Source organism: Theobroma cacao, chromosome 3 (assembly GCF_053813885.1).
Source record: "Theobroma cacao isolate CCN51 chromosome 3, ASM5381388v1, whole genome shotgun sequence".
NCBI lineage: Eukaryota > Viridiplantae > Streptophyta > Magnoliopsida > Malvales > Malvaceae > Theobroma > Theobroma cacao.
The window spans coordinates 37,031,720-37,044,747 of NC_142641.1; the positions used below are offsets into that span (position 1 = coordinate 37,031,720).

General features: G+C 35.4%; 2 protein-coding genes across 2 annotated transcripts; both read left to right on the top strand.

Moving 5' to 3' along the window:
- Positions 1–2,703: 2,703 nt before the first annotated feature.
- On the top strand, positions 2,704–3,478 carry LOC18605248 (uncharacterized). Its single transcript, XM_007038156.3, has 2 exons — positions 2,704–3,098; positions 3,262–3,478. Exons 1-2 carry the CDS (start codon positions 2,780–2,782, stop codon positions 3,276–3,278), a joined length of 336 nt encoding a protein of 111 aa, XP_007038218.3. The 5' UTR covers positions 2,704–2,779; the 3' UTR covers positions 3,279–3,478.
- A 1,654-nt stretch (positions 3,479–5,132) lies between these two features.
- Positions 5,133–5,902, top strand: LOC18605249 (uncharacterized). The gene is made up of 2 exons (XM_007038157.3): positions 5,133–5,497; positions 5,708–5,902. Exons 1-2 carry the CDS (start codon positions 5,179–5,181, stop codon positions 5,722–5,724), a joined length of 336 nt encoding a protein of 111 aa, XP_007038219.3. The 5' UTR covers positions 5,133–5,178; the 3' UTR covers positions 5,725–5,902.
- Positions 5,903–13,028: the final 7,126 nt, after the last annotated feature.

The following is a 13,028-nucleotide window of genomic DNA, read 5'->3' on the forward strand; positions in this document are numbered from 1 at the left end:
AATCAATAATAAAAATATTGATAATAGAAATATGAAACTAAATATAAAACTATAATTTGTAAAATATAAATAGTTAAAAACGATATATAAGATTAATAATTTTTTTCCATAATCAGAATTATTTAACTACTATATATTCAAGAGAATTTCATTTTAACTAAATATAAAATGTAAAGCATATAAAAAAAATATACTCAAGTTAATTTTCTCTTACATAATCAAAATTAATAAAAAAATGTTACGTTGATGAAATTTTAAATAACAATGTAATATTACAACTTATATTTGAAAATTATATAATAATTTATTAATTTTTAAAGATCAAAATCATAAAAAATAAAATTTATGTAATATAAAAAAAAAGAACATGGCAAGTAGAAGGTAGCTACCACATATTACATAACAAAAAAGAAATAAAAAGAACATAGTTAATGGTTTGTAGAAATTTGATAAAGAATATTTATATAAACTTATAACATAGGAACAAATAAAAATAATAAATAATAAATAAATAATAATAATAATAATATGAATTAAAAAAATTTAAAGTTGAGTGAGATAAATGAAATTATTTTATTATTTTTTATTTATATTAATCATTAAATAAAACATTATTTTTAAAAAGCAAGTAATAGAATATATAAAAAAATTAAAATTTTTTATAAGTTATGAAAAAAATTTTAAAAGTTTTGGGGGGGCCATGGCCCCCATCACATAAGGAGGCTCCGCCGCTGGTGATATATACATTTTTTTATGAAGTTAATTTGTGCTGCTTGTTGGTTTGTTAGCAGGTGTTCATGGCTTTTATGCCTGTTTTAATTGCTGTATGATCTGTTTGAGGTGGCTTAATTATGAGGGTAGGATCATTTCTGGATTCTGTTTTTCCACAATGGTCACCTGTTAATTATGTGGCTTTGGGTAATATGTAAATGTGTTTCTTTAGGTGTGTTGTAGGAGGACAGACGCTTCTTGGGATTTTATCTTTCATGTTTTTGTTTTTCTCCATCAAATGATTAATAAAAAGTAGTTTACAAAGCTTCACAGTCCAAGATGTTGAAGGGAAAAAAATAAAAATATAATTCATCATATATATATATATATATATATATATGAGTTGAAGCATTTTCTAAGATAATTTTCATCATCATGCATGAAGCCATAGACAATCCTCATGTTGACATCATTACAACATAAACTCAATTACCAACACGCACTGAACATATTGAAACGATCAACTCTAATTTTTATAAATACATCTGCAAAGTAATTTGTCTCCTTATATATCTGCTTATATCTTACATCACCCACCATCTTTTGCAATCTGTTAACACAAACGAAAACCTTTCACATAACCCATGGCTTGATATCGGAATTAAAAATCCATGAAAATACGACACGAGAAGCTAACTCAATAGTCAAAGATTTCACACCTTCCCTTCAAGAGTCAAATATAAATCTGTAAAACATTTCATATAGCTAAAATCTCAACACGGTTAAACTCTTGTTCACCGAAAAGACCTAAAACCAAGCCTAACACGTTAACAAAACAATCTCTAAGCCTACATAGCTTTCCACGTTACTTGGCTTTGCCAAGAGTATTGACACAAGTAAAACAAAAATAATAGAATTCATTGTGTCGAGTATTATACTGTATTTACATAGTTGTACTTTATCATGTGTATATACGTTTCTACCTTGACAATTGTATCATTACATATTCGCCAAAGCCTCACTCACGTCTGAAAGGTTTTTTAATATTCCCTTTTACTAAGTCTTTTTTCATTCTTAAGGCTTGAGAGTGAGAAGATTAACATCTTTGGGTCTATACGCTTTCCTGAAAGTCTTCAAATTGTTATTGACTTCAACATGTGAAAGTGGCCCCCCATGGTGTATTGTAAGAATCCAATGTGATCTGGCAAAGAGTTCCAGAACAGGAAAGCACTAGGAAAATGCTTTGCACCTGCCTTAACTGAACTTGTGTGTGAAAAAGCCTAATTTTCCAAGCACATTTTCTATGAAGGTTTGTCTATATTTTTTTATTAGCATCGCATTTCCCTTTCCTGGCCTTTTTTTGGTTGTAGTTGCTAATGATTCTGGCCTGATTAATTAATTAAATTCTTACAAGTAAATTCTACATAAAAAGGTTTTCCCACAGATCTAGAAGTACCAGCCGATACATAGATTTCATTGGTTATTATAAAAATTGTATATAAATTAATTACTAATCTTCCTTTCCTCGTGGATCTAGTATTGGAATATGTACGTAATAGCTTTTAAGAAATTTGATGAAATACGAAGTTCTAATGTAATAATTAATACTAGCTCTATATTTTATATAAATTAATAATTCCCAAAAAAGATATACTAAAGTAAAAATCTCTATGTAAAGGTTCGTGAAGTTTCTTGGCAAAATCACATTTTATGTGAAGTTTGATAAACTTTTCTTGGCAAAAGTATAACTATATAAAGTCAAAATATTTTGTCAAAATTTTACATGTGAACTCATGACAAGGTAATTAAGTAAGATTCCCGTCTTGTTGAATGGTTTTAAATTAATAAGATGTTCAAGTCTACATCCATCTTGACCTGGAAGTCTATGACATTGATATACACACGAAACCCCTATAATATAATTGGAATACGTATATGTCTATATCATTAAATTCTACATTTCGTCCCTCTATAAAAGGGGAGTGAGGTTAGAGAAGCAAAAGCAATGAAGAAAAGGGGAAAAAAAAAAAGACCAGAAAAATAAAGAGAGAAAGAAAAACGCTTAATTATGATGGCAAGCTCATGGGCTGGTGTGTTAACTTTGGTGGTTGTGCTAGTTGGGGGTGTTTTTGAGGTTCCTATGGCAAGGGGAGACATGAGCCCTAGCCAGTGCAAGGAGGAGCAGAGGCTCCTTGTGAATGCATGTCGGCCGGTCATATTCGGCCGCAGCCCCTCAGCCGCCTGCTGCCAACGTGTCAGGGTCACCCACGTCGAGTGTGTGTGCCCTGTTGTTACCCCTAAGTTGGCTGCACTCATCGGAGTGGAACGCACCATTAAGCAAATCGAAGGCTGCGGAAGGACTGTTCCTCACAACTTCAAGTGTGGAAGTAAGTGTTTTGCATTTTTACGTCCGTATATCAATCAGATTTGGAGACTGATAAGCGCATTTCTAATGTCATGTTCAACGGTCATATTTTTTCATTGTTTCTTCTATTTATAATTTGTTTGTATATGTTCTAACAATCTTAACTTGATATTTTCTTTTTGTAGGTATCACTACTCCATGAGAAAGGAAACAAGGATCATCTTAGGATGACTATATATATATATATAGTTTAATAGTTGTATTTAATAAAACATTTTATCTCTTTAATCTGTACTTGTGCAGATGTATGTATGTGAAAGAGAGAGATGTTTATATGATGATTTTCCTACTTCTTTGAATGATAATAAAATTGAGAACTAGTTGTGTTTTTCTTTCTTTTTACATATATACCCAATAAAAATGCATGTGAATTTTCATTCTTTGGCCTTGTTTCTTTTTGTCTTCTCCACTAAGCAATACTCGTAAGCTCTGGATGAAAGATTAATAAAAGCCTAATAACAGGCCTTCAATGCGCAAACAAAACAACAAATGGAGCAGGCCCATTCTCAATTTTGACAGGCTTGTCCTGTTTGCTATCCATTCCTGTTACAACGTTTAACTATAAGATTAATCCATTCGGCCAGATTTAGGGCAAAAAAAAAAAAGTAGTCAGAGCAATGCAAGATCAGTCCTTCCAAGTAATAATGAATTTAAGTCTAAATATCTTCGTCTTCTTAAGTTTTGATCATAATTTTATATAAATTTATTAATTTTTAAAATAAATATTTTATTTCAAACATATAAACAGTGTTAATATTTAAATGTGAAATATATAAAATATCATTTTTTAATTTTTTTTATCAAGGTAGCAAGCGTTGCTTCCTTACACAAATCGATTACCCCGCGACTCGATCTGGTTGTGAAACGCCAAATTCCACAGTGCTTCCTTGAGGAGCACTAGATTGGTACCCCAAGGGAGCATCGATCATCTGGAGTTGATGCTCTCTAGCTAGATCCAACCACGAGATGGCCGCCCAATAGAAAAAAAAATTTTGAATAGAAGAGAAAAAATTTAAAAATAAAAAATTATAATTTATATAATAATTTTTTAAAATAATTTTTTCTAAAAATATTACTATGTCGTCAAACTGATAGAAACATTAAAAGTTGATTAATGTTTGTATTTATGTGTCAAACAAAAAATATTTTTTGAAATTGATTATTTATTTTTAATGTTAATAAATACAAGTGAAATTATGATTAAAATTTAAAAAGATCAAAGTATTTTACTCATGAATTGAAGTTAATCCATCAACTGATTCAACTCCAAGCATTTCCTTTTCATATAATCCCCGTTCCTAGAGGACTTTGTATCCATATTTTCAAAATAAATTCTTTTAAAGAGTCTTCAATTAAGAGCACATAACACTTTCTAGTTTCAACTGCGACTCTGTAGCTGAGTTGGTCCCACGTGGTCAGCCAAATAATTCTGCCCACTTGAAAGCAGTGGCCACTGGGTAGATACTAGTTGCAGTTTGTGTGTGAACATGACCATTTTCCAAGCTAATGTCTCCAAATTTACTCAATTTCTACCTAAGGGAAGCCAAAAATGTTTGCTGAAGATTTTTCTCAACCTTCAGCTCCTGGTTTTATTCTCCAGACAGAGCTGATTCCTAGCCAGTTTCATCTGTTTGTATCACTCTTTTTCCCTCCTAACTGGAATAACTCGATTTATATATGTGCCTATGTGGCCACTGGCTAACCTTATGCAACCTGGCTTGGCTTGGCTTGGCTTGCCTTAATATTAGTTATTTAATTCTTTTTTTTTTCAAATACTGTATGACTGTGACATTTCAAAATATACTAAAAAGAAAAGCTTACAAGTATTTAATTTTTCCTTCGATAACTTTTAATTGCAAAATGCCCTAATCTATTCATGCCATGCGACTTGGAACTTCGAAGTCAATGGTAGTTAAACTGAGCTCAACCAAACAATAGCGAAAGGGAAAAATCATAAATGAAAATGCTTACGTTTCCATTCTCCACTATTAAAAGCAGTGGTGCGACTCTGCTTCTCCGCAAGAAAGAGTTGGAAAGGATTGATGGCAGGCTCCTGGGCTGGTACTGTTATATTGGTGGTGGTGGTGGTGGTAGCGTGTGTTTCGGAGGTTCCCATGGGTAGAGGAGACATGAGTCCTAGCCAGTGCAAGGAGGAGCAAAGGCTTCTTGTTAATGCTTGCAGGGCGGTGATTTTCGGACGCAGCCCCTCACCCAGTTGCTGCGAACGCGTTAGGGTCACCCATGTGGAGTGTGTTTGCCCTGTTATTACCCCTCAGCTGGCAGCCCTCATCGGAGTGGAACGCACCATTAAGCAGATCGAAGGCTGCGGAAGGACTGTTCCTCACAACTTCAAGTGTGGAAGTAATAGCACTCTCTCTCTCTCTCTCGCTATCTCTTAATCTCTTTCTGGTGCACTTTTCAGATTCAAAGAATTAATGTGACGGATCATGTTTAATATTCTTCTAATCTTCTCTGCTTCCCGATTCATTTATGTTTTCACTTGATATCTTTTAAGTACTTGTATTTATTTATTGATTGGTTTTATTTATTTATTTTATTAATTTGTTGCAGGTATCACTACTCCTTGAGAAAGGAATAGAAGGCTATCTTACTAGGATGAAATTATTTATTTAAATCTGTTTGAAATGTATTTAAGCAGGATCGATGTGATCAAATTTGTTACACTCCTACTATCTGTATATGTTATGTTGAAAAACTATAAGAAAATAATATGATTGTTGTCGTGACGTGCGGGTCCGGGAACCCGTCCGCCAGACGCGGGGCGAAAATTAAAATCGCAAAGGTGTGGGAGTCGCCACCAATCTTTTTTATCTAGGTGTGATTGGTCACCTATTAACCCGGTTCTTAATCGACGAAGTCCTAAATTAATTTTAGGCCCGTCGAAAGAACGAGAACTGGTCCACGTTTTTTAAAGATGGGTTCGGGAGTGCGGTTACGCACGGAGAAGGGTTAGCACCTCCGTGACGCCCGTTCTACGAACGGTACCATTTAATCTTAAGTTATCTTAATATAGCCTTTTCTTAGTTTAATCCCTCTTTTATTAATTAAATTTTTATTGAATTGTCAGACTGAGTTTTTCACTTGGTCTTACGTATGCATATGATGCAAGCGTAGAATGATGTCGTGACTTGTTTATTTTAAATGATGGAGTCGGTAATCTTTTATTGGAAAATTATTCGAAGACTATCCCAACGCTTTGGTGAAGTCTCGAAATTCTCCTCACCTAGAGATATCCCCGGAAGAACTCGTCTCTACGAGCTCCTCGGGAAAATCCTATCATCGGGATTCCCGCGCCATTTGCAAAATATGAGTGGCATGCAATGACAGTGTAAAATGATGGTATCTATATGCACGCGTTTATTGATTGTTTAAAAAATTTTGGTTATTTATTTATTATTTATTATTTATTATTATTTATTTATTATTTTTATATATACTTTATTTTTTGGTTATTTAAATCCATGTTTGTTGTTGGTCAATTTTTACTTGTTTACAAAACTTATCTAAATAATTAATTAATTAACTTTTAAATGATTAATTTAACTTTAGTAATATTTATTTGAATTAACAAAATCTTTCTACATATATTATTTTCTAATAATGACTATTTGACTTAATGGGTTTTGAAATTTAGAGTTCAGATTTATCCCGACGCTTCGGTGAAAATCCTTCTCGAATTTCGTACCCGGAAAACATCCGCCCGAAAGAGGCAACTCTTTGCCCCCTTTTTGGCGGTAATACTCAAATATTTTCTTCCAATTATATTATTTATTATTATTATTTATTTATTTTTTTATTTTATTATTATCTTTTAATTTTCATATTTTATATTTTTTTATTTTTTTATCTTAATATAATATAATATATATATATATATTTGCATCATAAATTACTATTATTATTATTTATTTTATTTTTAGATTTTAAATATAAGTGCCCATATTATATAAATATTTATTCCCTAAGAAAAAAAAAATAAAATAAATGCATTTAAATTAAAAATGGGCTAGACCCAAGCAAAACAAAAAGGGTTATACCTTGTTGGGCTGCGATTGGCCCAACTCGGCAGCCCGTGGGAGCCCAAATCCAGCACCCGGCCTGTTTCTGGAAGCCCGCAAGGAGAAGTCCAAAACGCACCGTTTTGATGCCTGCGAAGCCGCTCAAAACGACGCCGTTTTGCCTGGTCCTTCCAGCTTCTGCTTGCCTCTCTGAAACGACGCCGTTTTGACCACGAACCCTAGGTATTTAATCCCCTTTTCTCTCTTTCTCTCTTCAGTTTCACTCCTCACTTTCTCTCTCTAGCAGCGGCGCCCTCTCCCCTCTCTCTAAAAATCTCTTCTCTCTTCCGGCGCCGGCGTCCTCCCCTCTCTTCTCGGATTTCTCTCTCTTAGCCGGCGAATCGCTTCGCCTTCCGTTGGCCGAATCCTTCCCTTCCCGTCGGCCCCTCTCTCTCCTCTCAGATCTCACCCTTTTCTCTTTGTTTTTCTTTGTGTTCTTTTCTCTCTCTTTTCTGTGGCTAACCGCTGTCTTTTGCTTTTTTTTTTTGCAGGGTTTTAAAGAGCTGGGTTGTCCAATTTTTTGGACAACCCGGGGAGGGGGTTCTGGCACCCCTGGAGTTGGTGGACTTCCAGAAAGGATCATTACGGATAACGCAAGCAATTTGAATGGTGCGATGGTGAAGGATGTTTGCGCTAAATTCAAGATCAAACATCATAACTCGACAACTTACCGTCCGAAGATGAACGGAGCGGTAGAGGCAGCCAACAAAAACATCAAGAAGATTGTCGAAAAGATGACTGAAGTTTATAAAGACTGGCATGAGAAACTTCCGTTTGCCCTACATGCATATCGAACTTCTGTGCGTACCTCCACCGGGGCAACTCCGTACTCATTAGTATACGGTGCAGAAGCAGTCCTACCTGTTGAAGTAGAAATCCCATCATTGAGGGTGTTGATGGAAACAAAATTGGAAGATGCTGAGTGGGTCCGCTCCCGCTTCGAACAGTTGAATCTGATTGAGGAGAAAAGGCTGGCGGCTCTTTGTCATGGTCAGATGTACCAACGAAGGATGATACGAGCATACGAGAAAAAAGTTCATCCCAGGCAGTTCCGAGAAGGAGAGTTGGTTCTCAAGAGAATACTCCCTAATCAAACTGATTTTCGGGGAAAATGGATGCCGAATTGGGAAGGGCCATACGTGGTAAAGAAGGCTTTTTCAGGAGGAGCTTTGATTTTGGCTGACATGGATGGGGGAGATCTGCCTAATCCAATAAATGCGGATGCGGTGAAGAAGTACTATGCCTAAGAAAAAAAAAAAAAAAAAACCGGAAGGGGTTCGTGCTGAAAACCCGAAAAGGGCGGCTCGTACCTAAAGGAGGGGGTTCGTGCTGAAAAACCGAAAAGGGCAGCTCGTACCTAAGGGAGGAGGCTCATGTCGAAAACCCGAAAAAGGGCGGCTTGAGGCCGAAAAACAGGAAGATAGAAGGGAATTTGGGGATGTCGGCCTAAATACACCATGGATGGAGCTCCGCAATTTCACAAAGAAGGGGAAGCTAAGGAATCTGCAACCTACAGATTTGATCAAAGCATCAATCAAGGACAATTCTTGAAATCGAATATCAGATTGTTTTCTCTTAGTGGTCTGGGTGTTCATTATTTAAAAGATCTAATGTCTGCCTTGTAAATTCTGTTTACCTTGAACTATTTGATTCCTCATATATGAAGTTTTTCTTCACCTCTTTATTTCAACTCTTTCGTTATTTACCATTCCATGATTCACATAATGATTGTCATGGAAATGAATGATGATTGGTAAAAGAAATAAACTAATTAAGCAAGAAATTACACTCACTGTTCAGCAAAAGACTTAAGGATGAAAAAGGAATGGCAGAGCCCTGAACCTAAGGCAAAGTCAAATGTCAAAGGAGAGGGTACTTAAGGGAAAGTCTGGAGTTACCTGAATTCTACAGAAGGAAAGAAAATAGGCAAAGAAGATCGAAAGTTGCAGTGAAAAATCGGATGAAGCAAGAGGAAGGTCTTGGAACCTTAATGAATCGTATACATGAAAAGCATTCAATCATGTCAATCATGCATACATGCATACATGCCTAGCCATGCACTCGACAAGAATCAAAATTAGTTCATGTCCCAAGCATCGAAGGTAGAAAGTCACTCGACCTAAAGGGTTGAGATTGTAAAACTTCAATGGAAGGATTTGAGTCTTTTCATTTCATGTTATTCCAATTAAGTTAGCATTAAAGAATTGAATCGAACCTGTTGTGAGATAGGTCGAACCTAGATTAAGTCTAGGAATTTCAATTTTTAGATTGAACTTGTTGTGAGATAGTTCGAGCCTAGATTAAGTCTAGGAATTTTAATTTTGTTTAAATCGAACCTGTTGTGAGATAGGTCGAACTAAGATTAAGTCTAGGAATTTCAATTTTTAGATTGAACTTGTTGTGAGATAGTTCGAGCCTAGATTAAGTCTAGGAATTTTAATTTTGTTTAAATCGAACCTGTTGTGAGATAGGTCGAGCCTAGATTAAGTCTAGGAATTTCAAATCGAACCCATTGTGAGATAGGTCAAGCTTAGATTAAGTCTAGGAGTTTCAATTTTTAAATCGAACCTATTGTGAGATAGGTCGAGCCTAGATTAAGTCTAGGAATTTTAATTTTTAGATCGAACCTGTTGCGAGATAGGTCGAACCTAGATTAAGTCTGGAAATTTCAATTTTTAGATTGAACTCGTTGTGAGATAGGACGAGCTAAGATTAAGTTTAAGAATTCTAATTAAATTTATTCTAACATGGGTCAAGCCCAGATCAAGTCTAGAAATTTCATTTTTGTTTGAAATCGAACTTATTTTGAGATGAGTCGATTCTAGATCAATTTGATTAAACCAACTGGCTTCGAGATAAGCCAAATGTGGTGTCTACGTCTTTGCACTATCCTTGATTCTCAAGAATGTACAAAGAGGGGCAACTGTAGACACTCAAATAAAATAAAAAAATTTAAATTAAATTAAATAAATAAATAAAATAACAATAAATAAAAAAATTAAATAAAAAAATATAAAAAAAAAATCGGGATGGTTGGGCGTACGCCCAGCCATCCCGTCGCCGTCCCATCCCCCACCCACTACGCGGGATGGGGATTCTGGCCACCAACCCCTGGGGTGCCAGAACCCCCCCCTCACCGGGTTGTCCAAAAAATTGGACAACCCGGCTCTTTAAAACCCTGCAAAAAGCAAAAAAACGAGGTTAGACACAAACAATCAAAGAACAAAAAGCAACAGCAAAGAAAAAGGGGAAAAAGGGTTGAGATCTGAGAAGAGAAAAGAGAGAGAAAGAAAAGGAAGGAACGGCCGGGGGAGAGAAGAAGGGAGAGAGCTTGACGCCGGCAACGGAAGGCGAAGCGATTCGCCGGCTAGGAGAGAGAAATCTGAGAGGAGAAGGGGGGGACGCCGGCGGCGGCGAAGAGAGAAGAAAGGAGAGTTTTAGAGAGAAGGGAGAGGAAACGCTAGAGAGAGAAACTGAAAGGCTGAAAATGAGAGGAAAAGACGAAAGCGGGGTTTATATACACGAGTCCAAGGCCTAAAACGGCGTCGTTTCGGCAGAGGGAAGAATCCAAAGGGTCGACCCCAAAGCGACTTCGTTTGAGGGAGTCCCCAGAGCCCCAAAACGGTGCGTTTAGGAGAGGGCCAAGCGGACCAAGGAAGCGGGCCAGGCAGACCTCCACGCGGCCCAGACCACTTGGGCCATCCTTCCAGCCCAACAAGGTATAACCCATTTTCCTGTTTTGTTTTGTTTGGGCTTCTTGGTGTTGGGTCTAGCCCATTTTAATAAAAATACATTTTTTTTTAGGAAAGAAATATTTATACTTAATATTAAAAATAAAGAAAAAAAAACAACAAAAAATAAAAATTCATGAAATTAAAAATTAAAAATATAAATGTAAATAATAACAATGACAAATAATAAAAAATGTTAATATTATAAATATATTTGGAGGCTATAAAAAATAATAATAATAAAAAATAATAATGATAATAATAAAAATGAAAAATAAATAAATAAATATAATAAATAATATAATTGGAATAAATATTTGAGTATTACCACCAAAAAGGGGCAAAGAGTTGCCTCTTTCCGGTGGATATTTTCGGGTACGAAGTCAGGGACGGATTTTCACTGAAGCGTCGGGATAAATCCGAACTCTAAACTCCAAAACCCATTAAGCCTAATAATCATTGTTAGAAAACAATATATATATAGAAAATTTTGTTAATTTAAATAAATATTACTAAACAATCCAATCGTTTAAAAATTAATTAATTATTTATTAGACAAGCTTTGTAACCAAGTAAAATTGGTCAACAACAAATATGGATTTAAATAGACAACTAAAAATAAAATATAAATAAATATATAATAAATAAATAAATAACCAAAATTTTTTAAACAATCAATAAACGCGTGCATATAGATACCATCATTTTATACTGTCATTGCATGCCACTCATATTTTGCAAATGGCGCGGGAATCCCGATGATGGGATTTCCCCGATGAGCTTGTAGAGACGAGTTCTTCCGGGGATATCTCTAGGTGAGGAAGATTTCGAGACTTCACCAAAGCGTTGGGATAGTCTTCGAATAATTTTCCGATAAAAGATTACCGACTCCATCATTTAAAATAAACAAGTCACGACATCATTCTACGCTTGCATCATATGCATACGTAAGACCAAGTGAAAAACTCAGTCTGACAATTCAATAAAAATTTAATTAATAAAAGAGGGATTAAACTAAGAAAAGGCTATATTAAGATAACTTAAGATTAAATGGTACCGTTCGTAGAACGGGCGTCACGGAGGTGCTAACCCTTCTCCGTGCGTAACCGCACTCCCGAACCCATCTTTAAAAAACGTGGATCAGTTCTCGTTTTTTCGACGGGCTTAAAATTAATTTAGGACTTCGTCGATTAAGAACCGGGTTAATAGGTGACCAATCACACCTAGATAAAAAAGATTGGTGGCGACTCCCACACCCACACGATTTTAATTTTCGCCCCGCGTCTGGCGGACGGGTTCCCGGACCCGCACGTCACGACAATAAGTACCCCACAACTCAGCTCAGTAAGCTGTGTATCTTCCAAGTCTTGCAGAAAATCCACTAAACCAGTTGCCACAAGAATCTCGAAGTACTCCCCCTGCTGTTGCCTTGTCTAGTGATCTCTTAAAAGCACCATCTTGAGTTTAAGGTAAGCCAACCATGTGGAGGTGCTATCCAGTCAACCAAGATCTCCTCCTTCCTGCTTTCTAGTATTTCGATACCATTCCCAGTCTTACCACAGTTTTTGACGATAACTGAAGCAAAACTTAGGATTGCATTTAATTTCCCCTCTACTGTTGCATACTTACCTTCAAATATCCAAGCATTTCTCCATTTCCAAAGGTACCAACAGCTTGTTCCAAACATGATCACCCACGGGAGACCTCTTATTGTTATTTTGCAACGTGGCAAGTTATGTGACAGCTAGTCAGTTAAGCTTGAGTTAAAGAAATGATCCTGATATCTCTGTGGTACAAATTCCTTGGGGCCTTTTCCAATGGCAGGCCATGTTTCAAATGTTTTGTATTCTGTCTTGAGTTCTCGTGTCTTCCTGTAAATACGAAAAATGTTTTTGAACTTTTAATTAATAAAGTAACACAAAATATATATATTCTATTTTAAAATATATATTACTAAAATGCATTGTCAAAATTTCAATTAAAAAAATATTATGTTTGCAATTTATGCCATATAATTCTTAATTTTATTAATAAAAATAAAATTTTTTATTTTTTACTTTATAAATATATTTAATTTTTAAA